Here is a 22,720-nt window from a genome sequence, read left to right as displayed (position 1 = left end):
CAGCAGTGAAAAGGGGCGAACCGAGGGCCCGAAGCTGCGCCCACTCACCTGAAGGCGCCCGTCACGCCAGAAACGGGGCGGTCGGGGCTACGAGGGGCGCTTCTCGGTTGGATGTGGCAACTGGGTCCAGGAGGGCCTGACCAGCAGCTAAACCGACTAGAGGTGAGTCCAGGGGCCAGAGCGGCTCTTACCTGGAGCCCGGCAGGTGCTGGGCCTCCTCCCCGGCCGCCCCTCCACGCCGACTCTCCTCCCCGGCCTCCGAGGGCTGCCGGGCCTCAGCCTCCTTTTGCTCACTCGCTCCGCCGCCCCCTCCAGGCAGCCCGTCTGCCGCGTCCACCTGGGGCCCTGAGGTGTGTGCCAGGCACTTGTCGGAAGTGGGGGCTTTGGGCTCCTGCCCGCCGGGGGCGTCTTCGGAGGGCCCGGGGTCTGGGACGCCCAGCGCCGTGGGCAAGGCCTCCGGGGCAGGCCGGACCTCCAGCAGTCCCGCGGCCGAGCCCTTGGCGCAGGCCTTGGCGGAGCCCACGTAAGAGGAGCGGATGACGCTTCCCGAGCCGCACTTGCCGCGCAGGCTCTCCGCCGCGTCCTCCCTGCTGCCCGCACAGCCCCTGCAGCACACGCAGGAGTTCAGAAGGCTGTTGGCAGCCGTGGCGCTGAGTTTGTGGGGGCCGCCCTCCGGCCCCTCGGCCGCCGGCTCCCCCGGGGAGACGCCGTTTCCGAGGACTTCTGGGTTGGCGAGGGCAGAGTCCAGGGAGCTGGGCGACTTGGGGTTGAAGATGACCGTGGCCGAGAGCTTCATGCCCCCCGTCCGGTGGGCGATTAGCTCGGCCGTCTGGGCGTCCTCCGCACTCGCCTCCCAGCCATCCAGCTGCGGCTGGGAGTCCGGGCAGCTGCAGGAGCCAGGGCCCACTGCCCGCGTCTGGTCGCCCTGCACGCCGTTGCTGCCGCTCAGGTCCTCCGCCGTCTCGGCTGCGGCGGCTGCTCCGGCCCCCGCCCCTCGGCTCTCCCCGCCCCGCCCTCTCTCCTGGGGGCCGCCCGCCCGCCCACACCGGCCGCCCGGGGGCTCTGCCGCCCCGTCCACATCCTCCATGAAGAACACCCTCCCCTCCTCTTCGTCGCTGCCCGGCGGCAGCCGTGGTCCGCCCGGGGATGCCTGCCCGAGGGCACCGCGCTCGGCGCCCGGCCCGTGCGCGGGGGACTGGCAGGCATTGGGCGGGGACAGGAGAGAGGACATCGCGTCCCCAGCCCTGTGCACCATTCGGCTGAGCTGCTCCAGCTCCTGGTCGTCGTCCTGCACGGAGCACGCCAGCTCCGCCTCTGCGTGCCTGGGCTCCGCTGGGCCGAGGGGTGCGGGCAGGGCGGGCTCCAGGGCAGGGGGCACCGGGGTGTCCGCCCGGATGGGGAATTCCACGTCTTGGGAAATACAGAGGTTCCGTTCCAGCGTGTGAAGCTCCTCCTCGGTCAGGGTCCGCAGCAAATCCCTACAAGCGTCAAGACAGAAAGGAAGAGTGTCGGTCCCAGAGGCCACACCAGCCCCCAGGCCGAGTGGGCTCGGCACCAGCAGGAGAGCAACACGGTGTCCACTGCCTGCAATTAACCTCCCACCATGTTGCTTCCTCCACCAAAAGAGGTGCGTCTCCAGGGGTCCCCCGGGCCGCGGGTCAGGACAACAGCCGTGTGGGTGGCTGACGGTGATTCTAGAATGTGCCCTTGCTTAAAAATGAGACTCTGAACTCTCTTGCTGAAAACCCTGATTCTTCGTGATAATATGTTAATAAATTAATAAAATAAAATTGTATTAATAAAATTATAAATTAATAAATCAATTAATAAAAACTTTCAGGAGTGAAAGGATATATATTGGTTTATATATAGATTTTCATCCTTTGCTTCAACAAATATTACTGAGCACTGCCTATGTGCCAGGCCCTGGGTGACACACAGGAAGACTGGCATGGTCCCTGCTGAGCAGGTTCCGTAGGAAGAGACAGATAATAAACATTTACAAGGGAAGACTGAAGTACAATAATGACCACAGCAGCCAAGGAAGGAGCCACCAGAAGGGGGCACAGCAGGGCGCCTCCCCTGGGGGGAGCGGCATTGAACCGACACCCAAGGTGGAGTGACTCTAATGACAACGACGGGGATGAGCCCAAAGTGGGTCCCACAGGCCGGTGTATGCTGCTCTCCGCCGGGAAGAGCTCAGGCCTGAGGTCTCAGCGCCTGGTTCAACATCCCAGTGCAGTCGGGGAAGCACGTGGAAAGGTGCACTTCTCAGAACCGCTCAGCTGTGGGTCTTCATAAACTGAACACACCCTGCCAACAGCACCCAGATCAAGAAATACAGCACGACCTGGGCTCCCAGGCGCCCCCCACGTGCCTTCCTGGTCACGATCCCGACTACCACAGCGGTGGCCTCCCCTGTTCTCCTTCTCTAGATAGACGGCAACCTGCAGTCTGCACTCCTCCGTGGCAGGCATGTTTGCCAGTGCTATGTTTGTGCAGAGGTGCCAGACGAAACACAGGACACCCAGTTAGACTGGAATTTCAGATAAACAGCAAATACTTTTTAGAGTAAGTATGTCCCAAATGGCCCCCACTGGGGACATATTTACACTAACAAAGTATTATCGTTTATCTGAAATCTAAATTTAATTGCACACTTTTTTTTTAAACCTTTATGTGCAATTACATTTTATTTTTCCTATGCCTTTGTTTTTCGTTTTTTTTTGGGGGGGGGTGCTCAGCTTGTGGGACCTTAGTTCCCCCTGACCAGGGATTGAACTTGCACCCTTGGCAGCCGAAGTGCAGAGTCCTAACCACTGGACCACCAGAGAACTCCCCTTAATCGCATATTCTGTTTCCCTTTGCCAGCTCTGACAACCCTCTCTGGTGAGATTCGCGGTCGTTGTAGATCATTCCGTCTCCTGGTGGAAACGCATCACAGTTCACCTCTGAAGCTGTCCCACCCCGGAGGGGCCCTGGCTGCCAGGGACCCACATCTTTGAGTCCCTGTCCTGGGGAGCATGGGGTGTGTTTCTGCAAGCACGCGTGCTGAGTGCTGGTGAGGGGTGTGTCCCCGCCGACAGCCCACAGGGTCCGCTGACAGTTCTGCATGCCCCACACCCTCATGGGCACTTGCACTTTTCCACTTCATCGTCTCTGGTGAGTGTGCAGTGGTATCTCGTCGTGGTTTTAAACTGCTTTATCCTGCTCGTTCAGGAGGTCGTGCACCCATTTATACGCTGATGGACCCTTAGACAGCCTCTCTGAAGTGCCTGTTCAGGACTTTCACCCATTTTTTATTGGGTTAACTGTTTCTTACCGACTGACAGGAGTTCTTTATGTATTGTGGATCTCAGTTCTTTATTGGATGTTGTGTCCAACTCTGCGGCCTTTTCACTCTCTCAAAGGTGTCTTTTGACGAACTGAGGTTTTAAATTCCAGCAAAGTTCAAAATGTCATTTTATTCTGTGATTAGTGCTTCCGTGCCCTGGTGAAGAAATCTTTGCCAACTCGGAGATCACAAAGATGTACTCGATGGTTCCCTCTGAAAGCGTTCTTTTACTTTTCACGTTTGTATCTGCAGTCTACCTAGAACTGACGTGTTCATAGGAGTGTATCACGGACCTTTGTCCTCATACGGATATTTGCTGATTCAGCCACTCATTGGAAAAAGCCAACCGTTCTCCACTGTTGTGCTGTCACCTCTGTCATGAATCATGTGTTGGTCGCACCAGACCCTCTGTTCCGTTGAATGCCCCGTGCACTACATCTCTGCCAGTACGACTACAGCTATACGGCAGGAAGTGTCTCCAGCTCTGCTCACTTTTATAATGAAGCACACCCGGCAGAAATGCACACATACGTTCACAAGCTCGGTCACACCAGCACCGTCTGGAAGCTACCCAAAAACCATGAAGAGCAGAACATATAAATAATATTCTTCTTCTTTGTCCTTTTTCTCCAGCAATCTTTTTCTTCTTGGCTGTTCTAGGCCCCTTGCCTTTCTATAGGACTTTTAGAATTAGTTTGTCAATTTCTGCAAAAGAAAAAACCTCCTGGGATTTTGATTGAGGTTGCATTGAATTCATAGATTAATTTGAGAATCACTGATATCTTCTCAATATAAAGTTTTCCACTCCCTGAATATGGGATAGCTATTTATTTAGGTCTTTAAAATTTTGTATCAAAAACATTTTGTAACTTTTGGTGGAGGTCTTAGACATCTCACATTTATGCTAATTAATATTTATTGACACCATTGTAGATGATATTTAAATTTTTTATTGTGATAAAATACTTATAAAATTTACCATCTTAACCATTTTAAGTGACAGTTCAGTGGTATTAAGTACACTCATATTGTTGTGCAGCCGTCACCACCATCCACCCCTGTAACAATTGCATCTTGTAAAACTAGAACTCTGTCCTCATGAAACAATAACTCCCTGTTCTCCCCTCCCCCAGCCCCTGGCAACCACAGTTATGCCTTTTGTCTCTATGATTTTGAGGACTCCAGGGACCTCATGTAATCGGAATCATACATTGTCTTTTTGTGGCTTATTTCATTCAGCATGTCCACAAAGTTCATCCACATTGCAGCATGCGTCAGGATTTCCTTCCTTTTTAAGGCTGAATAATATCCCAGTGTATGGCTGGACCATGTTTCGCTTACCCATCCATCCGTCAACAGCGGCTTCCATGTCTTAGCTATTGTGAACGATGATGCTATGAATACGAGTGTACAAATCTCTCTTCAAGATGCTTCTTTCAATTGTTTTCAGTATAAACCCAGAAGTGGAACTGCCGGATCATACGGTAGTTCTATTTTAATTTTTTGAGGAATCTCCACAGCAGCTGCATCATTTTACATTCCCACCAACAGTGCACAAGAGTTCCAATTTCTCCATATCCTCCCCAGCACTTGTTTTCTGTTTCTTTGATAGTAGCCTTCCTCGTGGGTGTGAGGTGGTGTCTCATTGTGGTTTTGATTTGCGTTTCCCTGACGATCGAGATGTTGAGCATCTTTTCACGTCCTGGTGGCCATTCACGTATCTTCTCTGGAGACATGTCTATTCAAGGCTTTTGCCCATTTGCATCAGATCGTTAGGCTTTTTGTTGTTGAGTTTTAGGAGTTCTCTATATAGTCTAGATACTAACCCCTCACCAGATATACGATATGCAGATATCTTCTCCCATTCTATGGGTTGCCTTTTTACTCTATTGTAGTGTTTTTTGATGGACAAAATATTGAAATTTTCACAAAGCTCAATTTGTCTATTTTTTTCTTCTGTTACCTGTGCCTTTGGTGTTACATCCAAGAAGTCACTGCCAAAATGCAATCTCATGAAGCTTTTGTCCTATGTTTTCTTCTAAGAGTTTTATAGTTTTACCTCTTACATTTAGGTCCTTGATTTTGAGTTAATTCATATTTATATGGTGTTAGGGAAGGGTCCAACTTCATATGTGTGTGCATATGTGTGTATCTCTTATCAGATTAAGGAAATTCCCTTCTATTTCTAATTTGCTAAGAGATGTTTTCATCATAAAATAGGCATTAATCTTTCAAATTATTTTTCTGTAACTTTCAAAATGATTTGGTTTTTCTTCCTTTTTAAAAAATACAGAAAAACTGATTTTCAAATGTTAAACCATGATGTATATAATTTAAACTCCACAAGACAATTATTGTTTTGTACAGCGCAGATTCATTTATGTTCATTCACATCAGGGTCTTAAGTGTCCTGTGCTTCCACATTCCCATCTGAGATTTTTTTCCTTTGCAGGAAGAATTCCAATTGGTTTTTCTTCACGTGCAAAGCTGCCCCTAACCGGTTTCTTCAGCTTCGCGTTTCTGAGTAACCCACTAGATCACCTGCATTTTTTTTTTTTTTTTTTTCTGGTACGCGGGCCTCTCACTGCTGTGGCCTCTCTCGCCGCGGAGCACAGGCTCCGGACGCGCAGGCTCAGCGGCCATGGCCCACGGGCCCAGCCGCTCCGCGGCATGCGGGATCCTCCCGGACCGGGGCACGAACCCGTGTCCCCTGCATCGGCAGGTGGACTCTCAACCACTGCGCCACCAGGGAAGCCCCACCTGCACTTTTGAAGGATATTTTTCCTGGTTGTACAATCCTGACTGGCAGCTATTTCCTTTCAGCACTTTATTATATTTTTAAAAATATTTACTTATTTATTTATTTTGGCTGCGCCAGGTTGTGGCACGAGGGGTCCTCGTTGCCACATGTGGGATCTTCGTTGCGGCGTGTGGGATCTTCTTCTTAGTTGTGGCATAGGGGATCTCTAGTTGCAACATGGGGGATCTTTAGTTGTGGCGTGCAGGATCTTTTAGTTGCGGCATGCATGCAGGACTTAGTTCCCCGACCAGGGATCGAACCCGGGTCCCCTGCATTGGGAGTGCGGAGTCCCAACCACTGGACCACCAGGGAAGTCCCGCTTTCAGCACTTTAAATATATATAATTTCATTGCCTCTGGCTTCCATCGTTTTTGAGAAGACAGCTGTTGATGTACACTCTTTTCAAAGTAATATGTCCTTTCCCGCTAGCTGTGTTTAAGCTTTTTTCTTTGTTTTCAGCAATTTTACTGTGATATACCCAGATGTGTCTGTGGAATCTGTGGACAGAGATTTTTCTTCAATTTTGGAAAATTCTTGGCCATTATTTCTTTGAATACTGCTTCTGCCCATTTTCTCCATTCCTTCCTTCTGATTCCAGTTATGTGCGTCAGCCTTTTGAGTACGTCACACGTCTCTGACGTTCTGGACTCTTTCCCTGCCCAAGTCTCCAGCATCTGGTGTCTCCCCCCTCCCCCTCCCCCCATGGCCATTCCCAGCCATGGCCCAGGCCACACGCTTCCCTTCCTGGCCCAGCATCGTCCACCCTCTCCCCTCCTTCCTTGTCTCCTCTCCCAGCCAGACACCCAGAGAGGGCAGGAGCCTCGGCCTCTGGGTCCAGGGTCAGGTCCTGCTAGGGACACTCAACTGTGCCTCGCCCACCCTGTGCCCACTGACCCTCCAAGGACCCCCCGGGTCACTCCTCACTGGATTCAGAGCACGTTTGGCTCGCGATGGGGCAAAGGGCAGTTTAGAGCAGGCTTCTGTGCTCTCTGGCCCCCAGAAAGGACAGGCACCAGCAGAGGAAAGCCACCCTAGGCTGGGAAGTCCCGCCAGACCCAGGAAGGGCGTGGCAGGGGTCCACGGGGTCAGCCCTGGACCGACAGCCTGGGAAGGGGGCTTCTCGGAGACCAGGGACCGTGGTAGGAAAGACCTTGGCGTCTGAGGCCACGGGGCCAGGGAGCTGCTCAGAGGACATGCGGCCACAGCCCCCTGCTGTCCCATCCCCGCAGGAGCCGGGCCCTGTCAGCTCACAGAGGTCACCAGCAGTGAGGGCTCCACACAACTTGACGTGAGGTTTCTCAAGGGAAGGCTGAGGTCAGGGGTGCTGGCTGGAGGGACGGCTGCTGAAGGGCAAGGGAAGCCCTCAGGGCAGAGCTCGGTTACCCAGGCCAGACGTCACAAGCCCACAGGACAGCACAGATGGTGCCAACGCCACCCAGGGATGGTCGGGGGGTGGGCAGGATGAGCCACAGCATGTGGGCACCCGCTGGTCACTCAAGAGAACTGAGCACTTCAGCCCCTAAACTAGTCAAAGAACTAGTAACAGCCCCCAACCTGGGCGCCAGCCCCAGCCAACGTGCAGGGCGTGGCCTGGCCCAGGGGGATGTCCTCCCCTCACAGGCTGCGTGGCCCTGGTCCGGCCCACACCACCCCGGTTTCAGGGCCTCGCCTCTAAGATAGGCCCCATCTGTCTCGCGGGGCCACGGAGACGTTTCTGTGAGAAACCAGAAGAGGGCCTGGCTTCCAGGCCCTTAGCCAGGGCAGCCACTGTCTTAGGACCGGACATCTGTGTAAAGGTCTTAACGCTACCGGCCAAGAACAAAGAACTTGTTCTGTGAGGGAGGAAGGGTGTGGGGTTAAAGGAGCTCCAAACAGTAGAAACCAGGAGCCGACGACAGAGACCAAGGTCCCAGAACCCCCGAGGTGGACAGAAGGTAAAGAATTAGCTCACACAGAAGTGTGAGGTTTACCACCCTCTGAAGCTCGGCAGGGACAAGCTACCCACCCTTGAGGTGTCCAGTAAAGGCAAAGCAAGACCAGCCTTGTCCAGAGAGGTCATTGCCAACCCCCAGGAGCCGTCACAGAAGGGACGGGGCTCAGAGGCAAACACCACCCTCCCCTCCCCTCCCCTCTCTCACCCCCCCACCCCCCCACAGCCCGCCAACCTGATTTTCCGCAGCAACGTGTGGAAGGGCCGGAAGAGCTCGGACATGTCCTCTGCCTTGCGGTCCAGGTTCAGGGGTCCATCCGCGTAGACCACGAGGCCACTGCATCCAAGACAGAAAGCCAGCCTGACGTCAAGTCCTGCAGCCGCGTGGCCAGCCCAGACCACACCCTGCACATGCTTCCCCTCTGCGATCGAATCGTAAATAAGTTTAGAAAAAAGCAGTGAAAATTATGACCCAGATTTTATCCTCTTTCTAAGTTGATTAGCCTACGTCTGTTTGAGGGATCATAAAATAATGATAAAAACATGGCTGCACACCTCCCAGCCGCAATCAGATAAATCAGCATCAAGGTCTGTTGCTAACATCTGCCTCCTTGAAAATGGAAACACTGGATTTGTGTTTAAATATACCACAAATGCAGAGGTTGGTGAGAACTGGCCCTGGAACCATCTACTCCAAAAGGGAAACAGGAGTTGGAGGTGAAGCCCAGCCCGGCCCCCCACCAGCGTGGAGCCCTGACCCCAGGGCTGGCCCCTGGGGGTGTGGGTCCTGCAGGAGCACGGTGCAGACAGGGCGAGATTATTCCAGACAGCGCCCCGCAGGCTGTCCTCCCAGCTCTCCCAGCTCTCCCTCGTGCCGTCCACACGCCCCAGGTCCGGGGGCTGCCCGAGACTTTCCGACTCACACTGGCCACAGGCTCTCGCGGTTCCCGGCCCCGCCAGGCTGTGAATGTCGTGTCCCGGCCGCTGTCTCCAAAGCCCCCTTCCCCTCCCAGCACTCTGGCCCACGGTCAGGCACCCTTCAAGAGGGGGGCAGCCTCCTGTCACCCCTCAGGCAGGATGGACCCTCCTGCTGGGCGTCCCTGTGCCTCGAGAGGACCCCCTTCACTGGACTGGGCCCCACGGCCCATCTGACTCTGCCCAGATGCCAGCTCCGGGCGCCCCGATTCCGCGGCAGGGGGTCCCGTGTTCACCTGCGTAGCCACAGCCCCACCCATCTCCAGGCGCGTGACCATCATTCCAGACCCGTCTCTCGGAGAGAGGACCTATCCCTGAGGACCCTTCTCTGGATGCCTCCTGCACCTCTTGGGTGCCCAGGGACCGTCCACCCGTGAACACGGGCCTGTCCCCTCGCGGCCCCATGGAGCATAGGTCGGCGCCTCGGGGGCCTGTCTGTGTAAATGAGGAGCCGCTGGCACGTCTCTGAGGACGAACAGGATCTTATTTCAGGCCTCAGGGTCTGGTCACCCATCCAGCTGGGAGCCCCCATTACTTCTGGAAAACACCCAGTTCAGTGAGAAAAACTGAAAAACAAAGTTGAACGAGGAGACTGTTTTCCCCTAAAAAAAGGTTGGTTTCGTGGGCAAAAAGATTTCCTTTTTTTCTAAAAACAGGAAAAACATGGGCTGTGAGGCCCCCCTGGGGCACACCTGGCCGTGACCAGCATGACCAGTGGCCTCCAGGCCCCGAGGAGAGACCAGCTCGAGGGCCTGTGTCCTGAGCCAGCGGAGGGCAGAGGGCACGGCCAGGCCTCCATTCCTTCTGGGCTGCTTCACGGATCTTCCATGAGCTAACAGTCATGGTTCAATTAACCGTGTTTGAGGGACGATTTCCCAAGGCAGAGCCTTAACTTGGTGGGTAAATGCAGTGGTCTCAGTGCAAAGGCAGAGTGAAAACAGGCAGAAGAAAGAGTTTGGGTAATCCTGGCCATCTCCTCTTTCAGAAAGCAGCGACGGGGGCAGGGAGGGACCCTGTCTCCTCTCCTGGGTCCTGGGGAGGCCTGGGCTGCCCCCCAGTGAGCAAGCAGGGTCCCTCCTGCCCAGCACGGCCTCCATGGAGCTGCGAGCCCCGGAAAAGAATCCATTCAGCAGGAGAGGTCTGTGCACAAACCCCTAAAGCCACCGTGCCCACTCCCTCTGGTGGGAGACCGGGGGACCTAGGCCATTCCCGCGGCTCTGTCCAGCGGTGCTCGCACGCGCCGGAGCACCCAGGGTTCCCTCCCGCTCAGCAGCTCCGCGAAGTGACGCCAACCGCCAGGACAGGCAGAGAGGAGGTCGTGGGGCGGCCACGTTTCTGCGTCCCCACGACGGGGCACCCCTGCGGACAAGGGTGAGGCTGGTCTTCGTGTCCCAGGAGGAGCTCAGCAGACACCTGTTCAGTGTCCAGCTGGCCCGGGTGCTGATGCAACGGCCGGGGGTGGGAAGGGGAGATGGGGGGAACCAGGCCTGGAAACAAGCCATCAGGGGGAGAGCTGCAGCCCCACAGGGCGGGTGACCCGGGCATCGCGCCCGCTCAGCCCACGTCCATGCAAGGCAGCCCCACAGTGGAGCCTGGCAGGCACATGGCTGGGCCCGAGGGGGCCCCGGTATAACGCGGGGGACGGTGAGGGGTCGGCCCAGGTCCAGCTCGCGTGGGCCGGGGGAGCACGCCCGGCATGGAGGGAGGGCCCGCCCCACCCCCACTCTTTAGGTGTCTTTCACTTTCTTGGTAATGTCCTTTGGTGCACAGATTTTAAATTTTGATAAAGTCCAATGTATTATTTTTAAAAATTTGTTGCTCATGCTTTTGGTGTCAAATCTAAGATTCCACCACCAAATCTCAGAAGACAAAGATTCACCTCCTCATATACACACTACTATATATAAAATAGATAACTCCTAAGGACCTACTGTAGAGCACAGGGAACTCTACTCAATACTCCGCAATGACCCATATGGGAAAAGAACCTAGAAAAGAGTGGATGTATGTGTATGTGTAACCGATTCACTTTGCTGTGCACCTGAAACTAACACAGCATTGTAAACCAGCCACACTCCAATAAAAATTAAATTAAATATAAGAAAAAGAAGAAAAGAGAAAGATTCACCCGTGTGTTGGTCAGAGTTCTCCAGAGAAACGTGACCAGCACACATGCGCGCGTGCACGTGCTCACACACACACACACACACGCGGTTGCATGAGGTGAATGTACTTAATGCCGTTGTGCACGTTCAGAAAGGGTTAAAATGGCCAGTTTTACGTCATGCATATTTTATCACAATAAAATGTAACATTTATTGCTTTGATTTCTGTTACAAAACTTATACCTATCGTGTTCAGAAATTTAGTAGAGACGCACTGGTGATGATGTTTGTACTTGATACACTAGGAGTTCTTCCCTGACGTTTGGGATTCATCCTTAATGTTGTTTAAATAGCTAGAGTATCATTTTTAATCAATCCCTTAATTCCAGGTCTATACCACCCCCCCCGTCAAATTTTTATGATTAAAACTTCAGTGAAAAACTTTACAAATTCATATTTGTGCCCTGTCAGATCAGCACAACAAAATTCTGCGAAAATTCACTGTGCTACCACCTGCGGGGCACTAAGGACACGTGAGTGAGCGCAGGTGAGCACCCCTGCCCCGTGACACTTACAGGCCCATGGGGGAGGCACAAGTCACCCAAATATCCCGAACAGGCACATCTAGAGAGAGGTGGGATTACAGGGGTGGAGGTGATGGCTGAGGGGTAAGGGGTATCTTTTCAGTGACGACGATGCCCTGAAATTAGTGGTGACGGTTGCACGACTCTGCAAATTGACTAAAAACCACTGAATCGTACACTTCAAATGGGTGAGTGATAAGGTATGTGAATTTCATCTCAATAACATGGCTTAAAAGTAATCTCCTGGGAGGAAACATGGGAACACCCTGTGCAGGAAGTGGTGAGCACCAAGGAAGGGAGAGGGCGGCAGGTGAGGCGGGGAGAGAAGGTTGGAGGGGACCCTGCGATGTGGAGGGCCGGGCAGGGGGCATTGTCCACACTCGCCTTTGCTCCCACGGGCTGGAGCCACAGGAAGGCCTGAGCCCTCGGCTGCCAAGAAGCAGGTGGGCCAGGGGACTGGACGGGAACCTTCGCTGGCCCGGGAGAAGAGATCCACCCCAGAGGGTCCCTGCACCAAACCCCCAACCGCACCCCAGCATCCAGAATGCTCCACGGCGACTGCTTGCCTTGTGTACGTGTGTGCCTCCCTCACGGTCATCCCCATACCTCTGGGGACAAGCACAGGGCCGGCATGCAGTAGGTGCTTAATACATGCTCACAGGTGAATCCAGGAAGGAGTGAGTCCTGGGCCCCAAGCTGGGCAGCAGTGGCCTCTGTGGACAGCGAGGAATTGAGAGAGGGAGCCGGGTGGCTGCACTGTGGGTCCCACAGGAACCCTGTGAGTGTCCCTGAAGGGGCGGCTGGTTCCAGGACCAGCTGCTTACAAGCCAGTTCTCCCCGCCCCTTCTGGTTAAGCCTGGCGCTCCTCAGATCCTCAGACCCACAGCCTGGCTGTGAGGTGGGAGACCTGCTTCTGATGGGGGGCTGGGGGCTCTAGGGGGCCTGAGGGCTTCTCAGTGGCTGCCGTGAAGCCCCCAGACTCTGGGCTCCTGTCCCGCCTCCACTTCAACTTCAGACCCAGCCTCTCCTCGCTGCGACTCAGAGCCTCCCCTCATGACCTCAGAGGTCCCGCGGCTCCGCTTCCAGGCCTCCCTCCAGCCTAAGCTGGAGAGGACCCCACGCGAGGCCTCCAGGAGGTGCCCGACAGGAAAAAGGCCCTGCCCAGGGCACTCCCGAGGCAAGGACCCAGACAAGTTCAGGTGTCAGAAGGTGGCCTGAGGTCAGCAGAGAGGGCCCAGTGACCCCACTCAGGGAGAAGTGGCCTTGGAAGGCCAGCTCGGTGAGCATGGCGAGGCTGGACAGCGCCACCCTGCACACCCTAGCCTTGGGCCGCCGGCACCGGGGAGCCGCAAGGAGCTGAGCACACACCACGGACTTGAGCACAGAAACCCAGAAACGTGTGTTTCCGTTCAACGTCCTTGCTTGTATCTTAAGACAGGCGTGCTGTCTAAGAGTCTCTGGCCCTCCCCCGATATTTAGAACAGGTTCCCTCTAAGACAGTGGAAACTGACGGGAGGTTCTGGAAAGGTTCTGGTTCGTCCCAAGACCACTGCAGAGACCTCCCAGAGGGAAGGCAGCCCTGGAGCACAGTGAGGCCAGGAAGAGCGAGGTGGGGGCCAGGCCGGTCCCCAAGCCCAAGGCAAGACTCAAGTGTGGGGAGCTGACCCTGCACACCGGAGGCGGCCACTCAGGCTTCCCCGAGTGCTGGGCACCGGCAGCCCCACCCCGCCTGCCCGCCTCCCCAGGCCCTCCTCGCCAAGTCCGCTCTGCGCTTCACGGCACGTCAGGCTCCCCACCACGACACCTCCACAGTCCTGGGCAGTGGAAGCCGCTTCTGGCCCGGCCCAGGGTCGTCTGCCCGGCCTGCTCCCCACCCCTCCCGCACGCGGCACACAACTTGTCCAGCTCCCTGCGGTCCAGGGACGCCTCTCTGTCCCAGAGGCTGGCCCATCCTGCAGCGCTGCCACCGCCCCACGGACCGGCCGTAGGAGGTGCTCACCCGCAGTGAGTTCTCCCCAGGGCCTGTGCCTCTGTGTCCCCTGCACGCTCCCCAGGCCAGTCCACTGACATCCACACCTACGACCGGCTCCCTGCCTAGCTGCACCCCAGCTGCCCCCCGGGCGCCCGTGCCCACCCGCCCCACGCTCCCTCACCTGGCGGGAGGGAAGGTGGTCTGTGTCTGGGAGTCCAGGTGCGGCTGAGCAGCGTGGACCAAGCCCAGGACAGCTGGGCTCTGATCTTGGCTCTGAGAGGCTCCGCAGGGCTCAGTACATGACCGAGTACTTCCCGTCAAGCGTGCTTGACGACCAACCCCACGTGCTGCCATGACGCCTTTGAGGCCACAGACCCCAGAGGCCTAACCCAGCACTCCCCTGCTCTCAGCAGCCGTGATCCGCCCCCATCGCAAGGCCAGCTGCCGCCCACCTGCCCCTCACCCAACAGGCTCCACCTCCCTGCCAGCCCATGAATCCTCCAAACATGCCCACCACATCCTCCGGCAGGTATCGGGGCACCTCGCCTCTCGTCCCTTCAAAGCAGCTCCCACAGCCCCTGATGGGGCCCCTGTGCCTGAGCGTGGGGGCCTTTTCCCAGGGCTGGGAGTGCACGTGGCTGTCATGCTCACCCGTCCTGCACCATCTAGGCTGGCTGAGCGGGAGGCACTCGGAACACCTGGTTCCTTGTCTGCTGGGACAAGGACAGGACCATCTGGCAGCTGCTCTGGGGCTGAGCAGCCCCCTTCGGGGTACGAGTACCACCTACCACCACCCAGAGGGGCCTGGAACCACGGACCCGACGATCCTGCCAGGTTTCTGAGAAACGACGGTCCCAGGCAGGGGGACACTCACCACACGATGGCCAACCTGGGGATGGTGAACATGAGGGCTGGCTCGTAGTCGTCAATCATGTCCTGGGTCAGGTACCCGAAGTCCAGGGCCCTGGCAGGGGAGGGAGACAGTGAGCAGGGGCGACCCACGGCCAGACGGGGGAGGGCAAGGCAGCCGCGCAACCCTCACCCACGTCGGCGCTTGGCGGCCAGCTGCTGGACGAGTTCCACTCTGCAAGGTCCGGTGCAGGGGGCTGACGCTTGGCCTGCCCCATCTTCCCACTTCCCGACCCCACCGCTGACGGAGGAAGCAGGGGTGAGTGAGAGGTGCTCCCCGAGGGGAGCTAGTGAGGACAGCTATGCTGTCAGGCACCCAAAGCGAGAGGATAAACGAGGAGTAGAAACACTGCTCTGAACCATTTCACACTGCCAAGAAACCCGAATTGCTCTCCTGGATTTCTTCTCTCTTGCAGGTATACGAAACGCTTTCTCTACGTGCGTGAGCAAGCGCTGCTGGCATCGTCGTGCTCTAAATAAAGGGTATTTGTGTCACCTTATTCTTGAGTGACTTGAAATATCTCTCAGCGTATAACAGTGAATAATTCGTCTTTAAAATTAACAAACTGACGATGTGATATTAGACAGCTTCAAAACTTACCTACTACTAAAGCGCAAGTCACATATAAGGAACATTCTAGATTAAATCTTAGTCCCAAAGTCTATTCAGAAAATCTGACTTCAAACCTGACCCTACACGACCCATATAAGCCATGATGAGAACAGTGATGATTCACCTCCAAAACCCAGCTCAGCACAGGTTCCATCCTGGCCTGTAGGGATGGAGGTGAGAGGTGGTGAGGGAGGTGAGGAGGTGAGGAGGTGAGGAGGTGAGGGAGGTGAGGAGGTGAGGAGGTGAGGGAGGTGAGGGAGGTGAAGAGGTGATGGAGGTGAGGGAGGTGAGGGAGGTGAGGAGGTGAGGAGGTGAGAGAGGTGAGGGAGGTGAGGAGGTGAGGAAGTGAGGAGGTGATGGAGGTGAGGAGGTGAGGAGGTGAGGAGGTGAGGGAGGCGAGGAGGTGAGGGAGGCGAGGAGGTGAGGAGTTGAGGAGCTGAGCGAGGTGAGAAGGTGAGGGAGGTGAGGGAGGTGAGGAGGTGATGGAGTTGAGGAGATGAGGAGGTGAGGGAGGTGAGGAGTTGAGTTGAGGAGGTGAGGGAAGTGAGGGAGGTGAGGAGGTGAAGAGGTGAGGGAAGTGAGGGAGGTGAGGAGGTGAGGAGGTGAGGAGGTGAGGAGGTTAGGGAGGTGAGGAGGTGAGGGAGGTGAGGAGGTGAGGAGGTGAGGGAGGTGAGGGAGGTGAGGAGGTGAGGAGGTGAGGGAGATGAGGAGGTGAGGGAGGTGAGGGAGGTGAGGAGGTGAGGGAGGTGAGGGAGGTGAGGAGGTGAGGGAGGTGAGGGAGGTGAGGAGGTGAGGGAGGTGAGGAGGTGAGGGAGGTGAGGGAGGTGTGGAGGTGAGGGAGGTGAGGGAGGTGAGGAGGTGAGGAAGGTGAGGAGGTGAGGGAGGTGAGGGAGGTGAGGAGGTGAGGAGGTGATGGAGATGAGGAGGTGAGGGAGGTGAGGGAGGTGAGGAGGTGAGGGAGGTGAGGCGGCGAGGAGGTGAGGGAGGTGAGGGAGGCGAGGAGGTGAGGGAGGCGAGGAGGTGAGGAGTTGAGGGATGTGAGACGGTGAGGAGGTGAGGGAGGTGAGGAGGTGAGGATTTGAGGAGGTGAGGGAGGTGAGGAGGTGACGGAGGTGACGGAGGTGAGGAGGTGAGGGAGGTGAGGAGGTGAGGGAGGTGAGGAGGTGAGGAGGTGAGGGAGGTAAGGAGGTGAGGAGGTGAGGGAGGTGAGGGAGGTGAAGAGGTGATGGAGGTGAGGGAGGTGAGGGAGGTGAGGAGGTGAGGGAGGTGAGGAGGTGAGGAGGTGAGGGAGGTGAGGGAGGTGAAGAGGTGATGGAGGTGAGGGAGGTGAGGGAGGTGAGGAGGTGAGGAGGTGAGAGAGGTGAGGGAGGTGAGGAGGTGAGGAAGTGAGGAGGTGATGGAGGTGAGGAGGTGAGGAGGTGAGGAGGTGAGGGAGGCGAGGAGGTGAGGGAGGCGAGGAGGTGAGGAGTTGAGGAGCTGAGCGAGGTGAGAAGGTGAGGGAGGTGAGGGAGGTGAGGAGGTGATGGAGTTGAGGAGATGAGGAGGTGAGGGAGGTGAGGAGTTGAGTTGAGGAGGTGAGGGAAGTGAGGGAGGTGAGGAGGTGAAGAGGTGAGGGAAGTGAGGGAGGTGAGGAGGTGAGGAGGTGAGGAGGTTAGGGAGGTGAGGAGGTGAGGGAGGTGAGGAGGTGAGGAGGTGAGGGAGGTGAGGGAGGTGAGGAGGTGAGGAGGTGATGGAGATGAGGAGGTGAGGAGGTGAGGGAGGTGAGGGAGGTGAGGAGGTGAGGGAGGTGAGGGAGGTGAGGAGGTGAGGGAGGTGAGGGAGGTGAGGAGGTGAGGGAGGTGAGGGAGGTGAGGAGGTGAGGGAGGTGAGGAGGTGAGGGAGGTGAGGAGGGGAGGGAGGTGAGGGAGGTGTGGAGGTGAGGGAGGTGAGGGAGGTGAGGAGGTGAGGAAGGTGAGGAGGTGAGGGAGGTGAGGGAGGTGAGGAGGTGAGGAGGTGATGGAGATGAGGAGGTGAGGGAGGTGAGGGAGGTGAGGAGGTGAGGGAGGTGAGGAGGCGAGGAGGTGAGGGAGGTGAGGGAGGCGAGGAGGTGAGGGAGGCGAGGAGGTGAGGAGTTGAGGGATGTGAGACGGTGAGGAGGTGAGGGAGGTGAGGAGGTGAGGATTTGAGGAGGTGAGGGAGGTGAGGAGGTGACGGAGGTGACGGAGGTGAGGAGGTGAGGGAGGTGAGGAGATGAGGGAGGTGAGGAGGTGAGGAGGTGAGGGAGGTAAGGAGGTGAAGAGGTGAGGGAGGTGAGGAGGTGATGGAGGTGATGGAGGTGAGGAGGTGAGGGAGGTGAGGGAAGTGAGGAGTTGAGGAGGTGAGGGAGGTGAGGAGGTGAGGGAGAAGAGGGAGGCGAAGAGGTGAGGGAGGCGAGGAGGTGAGGGAGGTGAGGGAGGCGAGGAGGTGAGGGAGGCGAGGAGGTGAGGGAGGTGAGGGAGGTGAGGTGAGGAAGTGAGGAGGTGAGGAGGTGAGGGAAGTGAGGGAGGTGAGGAGGTGACGAAGTGAGGGAGGTGAGGAGTTGAGGAGGTGATGGAGGTGATGGAGGTGAGGGAGGTGAGGGAGGTGAGGAGGTGAGGAGGTGAGGGAGGTGAGGAGGTGAGAGAGGTGAGGGAGGTGAGGAGGTGACGAAGTGAGGGAGGTGAGGAGTTGAGGAGGTGATGGAGGTGATGGAGGTGAGGGAGATGAGGAGGTGAGGGAGGTGAGGAGTTGAGGAGGTGAGGGAGGTGAGGAGTTGAGGAGGTGAGGGAGGTGAGGGAGGTGAGGAGGTGTTGGAGGTGAGGAGGTGAGGCGGTGAGGGAGGTGAGGAGGTGAGGAGGTGAGGTAGGTGAAGAGTTGAGGGAGGTGAAGAGGTGAGGGAGGTGAAGAGGTGAGGGAGGTGAGGGAGGTGAAGGAGGTGAGGAGGTGAGGAGGGGAGGGAGGTGAGGGGGTGAGGAGGTGAGGGAGGTGAGGGAGGTGAGGGAGGTGAGGAGGTCAGGAGGTGAGAGAGGTGAGAAGGTGAGGAGGTGAGGAAGTGAGGAGGTGAGGGAGGTGAGGAGGTGACGAAGTGAGGGAGGTGAGGAGTTGAGGAGGTGAGGGAGGTGAGGAGTTGAGGAGGTGAGGGAGGTGAGGGAGGTGAGGGAGGTGAGGAGGTGAGGGAGGTGAGGAGGTGAGGGAGGTGAGGGAGGTGAGGGAGGTGAGGAGTTGAGGAGGTGAGGGAGGTGAGGAGTTGAGGTGAGGGAGTTGAGGAGTTGAGGAGGTGAGGGAGGTGAAGGAGGTGAGGAGTTGAGTTGAGGAGGTGAGGGAGGTTAGGGAGGTGAGGGAGGTGAGGGAGGTGAGGAGGTTAGGGAGGTGAGGAGGTGAGGAGTTGAGGGAGGTGAGGAGGTGAGGGAGGTGAAGAGGTGAGGGAGGTGAAGAGGTGAGGGAGGTGAGGGAGATGAAGGAGGTGAGGAGGTGAGGAGGTGAGGAGGTGAGGGAAGTGAGGAGGTGAGGAGGTGAGGGAGGTGAGGGAGGTGAGGAGGTGAGGAGGTGAGAGAGGTGAGGAGGTGAGGAGGTGAGGAAGTGAGGAGGTGAGGGAGGTGAGGGAGGTGAGGGAGGTGAGGAGGTGACGAAGTGAGGGAGGTGAGGAGTTGAGGAGGTGAGGGAGGTGAGGAGGTGAGGAGGTGAGGGAGGTGAGGAGGTGATGGAGGTGAGGGAGGTGAAGAGGTGAGGGAGGTGAAGAGGTGAGGGAGGTGAGGGAGATGAAGGAGGTGAGGAGGTGAGGAGGTGAGGGAGGTGAGGGGGTGAGGAGGTGAGGGAGGTGAGGGAGGTGAGGGAGGTGAGGGAGGTGAGGAGGTGAGGAGGTGAGGGAGGTGAGGGAAGTGAGGAGTTGAGGAGGTGAGGGAGGTGAGGAGGTGAGGGAGGTGAGGGACGCGAGGAGGTGAGGGAGGCGAGGAGGTGAGGGAGGTGAGGGAGGTGAGGTGAGGAAGTGAGGAGGTGAGGGAGGTGAGGAGGTGACGAAGTGAGGGAGGTGAGGAGTTGAGGAGGTGATGGAGGTGATGGAGGTGAGGGAGGTGAGGGAGGTGAGGAGGTGAGGGAGGTGAGGAAGTGAGGAGGTGAGAGAGGTGAGGGAGGTGAGGAGGTGAGGAAGTGAGGAGGTGAGGGAGGTGAGGAGGTGACGAAGTGAGGGAGGTGAGGAGTTGAGGAGGTGATGGAGGTGAGGGAGGTGAGGAGGTGAGGGAGGTGAGGAGTTGAGGAGATGAGGGAGGTGAGGAGTTGAGGAGGTGAGGGAGGTGAGGGAGGTGAGGAGGTGTTGGAGGTGAGGAGGTGAGGCGGTGAGGGAGGTGAGGAGGTGAGGAGGTGAGGAGGTGAGGGAGGTGAGGAGGTGAGGGAGGTGAAGAGGTGAGGGAGGTGAGGAGGTGAGGGAGGTGAGGAGTTGAGGAGATGAGGGAGGTGAGGAGTTGAGGAGGTGAGGGAGGTGAGGAGTTGAGGTGATGGAGGTGAGGGAGGTGAGGGAGGTGAGGAGGTGAGGGAGGTGAGGAGTTGAGGTGTTGGAGGTGAGGAGGTTAGGCGGTGAGGGAGGTGAGGAGGTGAGGAGGTGAGGGAGGTGAGGAGTTGAGGAGGTGAAGGAGGTGAGGAGGTGAGGGAGGTGAGGGGGTGAGGAGGTGAGGGAGGTGAGGGAGGTGAGGGTGGTGAGGAGGTGAGGGAGGTGAGGAGGTGAGAGAGGTGAGGGAGGTGAGTAGGTGAGGAAGTGAGGAGGTGAGGGAGGTGAGGAGGTGACGAAGTGAGGGAGGTGAGGAGTTGAGGAGGTGATGGAGGTGATGGAGGTGAGGGAGGTGAGGAGGTGAGGGAGGTGAGGGAGGTGAGGGAGGTGAGGAGGTGAGGGAGGTGAGGAGTTGAGGTGAGGGAGGTGAGGAGTTGAGGTGATGGAGGTGAGGGAGGTGAGGGAGGTGAGGAGGTGAGGGAGGTGAGGAGGTGAGGGAGGTGAGGTGAGGAAGTGAGGAGGTGAGGAGGTGAGGGAGGTGAGGAGGTGAGGAAGTGAGGAGGTGAGGGAGGTGAGGAGGTGACGAAGTGAGGGAGGTGAGGAGTTGAGGAGGTGATGGAGGTGATGGAGGTGAGGGAGGTGAGGAAGGTGAGGAGGTGAGGGAGGTGAGGAGGTGAGAGAGGTGAGGGAGGTGAGGGAGGTGAGGAGGTGACGAAGTGAGGGAGGTGAGGCGTTGAGGAGGTGAGGGAGGTGAGGGAGGTGAGGGAGGTGAGGAGGTGTTGGAGGTGAGGGAGGTGAGGCGTTTAGGAGGTGAGGGAGGTGAGGCGGTGAGGGAGGTGAGGAGGTGAGGAGGTGAGGGAGGTGAAGAGGTGAGGGAGGTGAAGAGGTGAGGGATGTGAAGAGGTGAGGGAGGTGAGGGAGGTGAAGGAGGTGAGGAGGTGAGGAGGTGAGGAAGTGAGGAGGTGAGGGAGGTGAGGAGGTGACGAAGTGAGGGAGGTGAGGAGTTGAGGAGGTGAGGGAGGTGAGGATTTGAAGAGGTGAGGGAGGTGAGGGAGGTGAAGAGGTGAGGGAGGTGAGCAGGTGAGGAGGTGACGGAGGTGAGGGAGGTGAGAGTGGTGTGAGAGGTGAGGAGGTGAGGGAGGTGAGTAGATGAGGGAGGTGAGGAGGTGAGAGAGGTGAGGTAGGTGAAGAGGTGAGGATGTGACGGAGGTGTGGGAGGTGTGGGAGGTGAGGGTGGTGAGGGAGGTGAGGGAGGTGAGGAGGTGAGGAGGTGAGGGAGGTGAGGTGGTGAGGGAGGTGAGGAGGTGAGGGAGGTGAGGGAGGTGAGGAGGTGATGGAGGTGAGGAGGTGAGGGAGGTGAGGAGGTGAGGAGATGAGGGAGGTGAGGAGGTGAGGGAGGTGAGGAGGTGAGGAGGTGAGGGAGGTGAGGGAGGTGAAGAGGTGATGGAGGTGATGGAGGTGAGCAGGTGAGGGAGGTGAGGGAGGTGAGGGAGGTGAGGGAGGTGAGGAGGTGATGGAGATGAGGAGGTGAGGGAGGTGAGGGAGGTGAGGGAGGTGAGGGAGGTGAGGAGGCGAGGAGGTGAGGAGGTGAGGATTTGAGGAGGTGAGGGAGGTGAGGGAGGTGAGGAGGTGACGGAGGTGACGGAGGTGAGGAGGTGAGGGAGGTGAGGAAGTGAGGGAGGTGAGGGAGGTGAGGAGGTGAGGGAGGTGAGGAGGTGAGGAGGTGAGGGAGGTGAGGAGGTGAAGAGGTGAGGGAGGTGAGGAGGTGATGGAGGTGAGGGAGGTGAAGAGGTGAGGGAGGTGAAGAGGTGAGGGAGGTGAGGAGGTGAGGGAGGTGAGGAGTTGAGGAGGTGAAGGAGGTGAGGAGGTGAGGAGGTGAGGGAGGTGAGGGGGTGAGGAGGTGAGGGAGGTGAGGGAGGTGAGGGTAGTGAGGAGGTGAGGGAGGTGAGGAGGTGAGAGAGGTGAGGGAGGTGAGTAGGTGAGGAAGTGAGGAGGTGAGGGAGGTGAGGAGGTGACGAAGTGAGGGAGGTGTGGAGTTGAGGAGGTGATGGAGGTGATGGAGGTGAGGGAGGTGAGGAGGTGAGGGAGGTGAGGGAGGTGAGCGAGGTGAGGAGGTGAGGGAGGTGAGGAGTTGAGGAGGTGAGGGAGGTGAGGAGTTGAGGTGATGGAGGTGACGTAGGTGAGGGAGGTGAGGAGGTGAGGGAGGTGAGGAGGTGAGGGAGGTGAGGGAGGTGAGGAGGTGAGGGAGGTGAGGAGGTGAGGGAGGTGAGGGAGGTGAGGGAGGTGAGGAGTTGAGGTGAGAGAGGTGAGGAGTTGAGGTGAGGGAGGTGAGGAGTTGAGGAGGTGAGGGAGGTGAGGGAGGTGAGGAGTTGAGGAGGTGAGGAGGTGAGGGAGGTGAGGGAGGTGAGGGAGGTGAGAAGGTGAGGGAGGTGAGGAGGTTAGGAGGTGAGGGAGGTGAGGAGGTGAGGGAGGTGAAGAGGTGAGGGAGGTGAAGAGGTGAGGGAGGTGAGGGAGGTGAGGGAGGTGAAGGAGGTGAGGTGAGGAGGTGAGGGAGGTGAGGGAAGTGAGGAGGTGAGGAGGTGAGGGAGGTGAGGGAGGTGAGGAGGTGAGCTGGTGAGGAAGGTGAGGAGGTGAGGAGGTGATGGAGGTGAGGGAGGTGAGGAGGTGATGGAGGTGAGGGAGGTGAGGAGGTGAGGAGGTGAGGGAGGTGAGCAGGTGAGGAGGTGACGGAGGTGAGGGAGGTGAGAGTGGTGTGAGAGGTGAGGAGGTGAGGGAGGTGAGTAGATGAGGGAGGTGAGGAGGTGAGAGAGGTGAGGTAGGTGAAGAGGTGAGGATGTGACGGAGGTGTGGGAGGTGTGGGAGGTGAGGGTGGTGAGGGAGGTGAGGGAGGTGAGGAGGTGAGGAGGTGAGGGAGGTGAGGTGGTGAGGGAGGTGAGGAGGTGAGGGAGGTGAGGGAGGTGAGGAGGTGATGGAGGTGAGGAGGTGAGGGAGGTGACGAGTTGAGGAGGTGAGGGAGGTGAG

General features: G+C 57.6%; 1 protein-coding gene across 2 annotated transcripts in view; it reads right to left on the bottom strand.

Moving 5' to 3' along the window:
• ZFYVE28 (zinc finger FYVE-type containing 28) overlaps positions 1-22,720 on the bottom strand; it is a gene marked incomplete at both ends in the record, with an annotated part of 117,359 nt that overhangs the window by 32,229 nt on the left and 62,410 nt on the right. The window contains 3 exons of one of the 2 annotated variants that reach the window (XM_082653702.1): positions 192-1,478; positions 8,300-8,401; positions 14,575-14,664. In XM_082653702.1, coding sequence (XP_082509828.1) covers positions 192-1,478; positions 8,300-8,401; positions 14,575-14,664 — 1,479 coding nt within the window. The remainder of the gene's footprint in view (positions 1-191; positions 1,479-8,299; positions 8,402-14,574; positions 14,665-22,720) is intronic. The other variant, XM_082653703.1, reaches the window with a different exon arrangement.

This window comes from Grampus griseus, assembly GCF_964374135.1.
Source record: "Grampus griseus genome assembly, chromosome: 4".
NCBI classification, from domain to species: Eukaryota; Metazoa; Chordata; class Mammalia; order Artiodactyla; family Delphinidae; genus Grampus; species Grampus griseus.
Note: the sequence above shows the minus strand (reverse complement) of the source record. Positions and strands in the feature narration are given on the sequence as shown.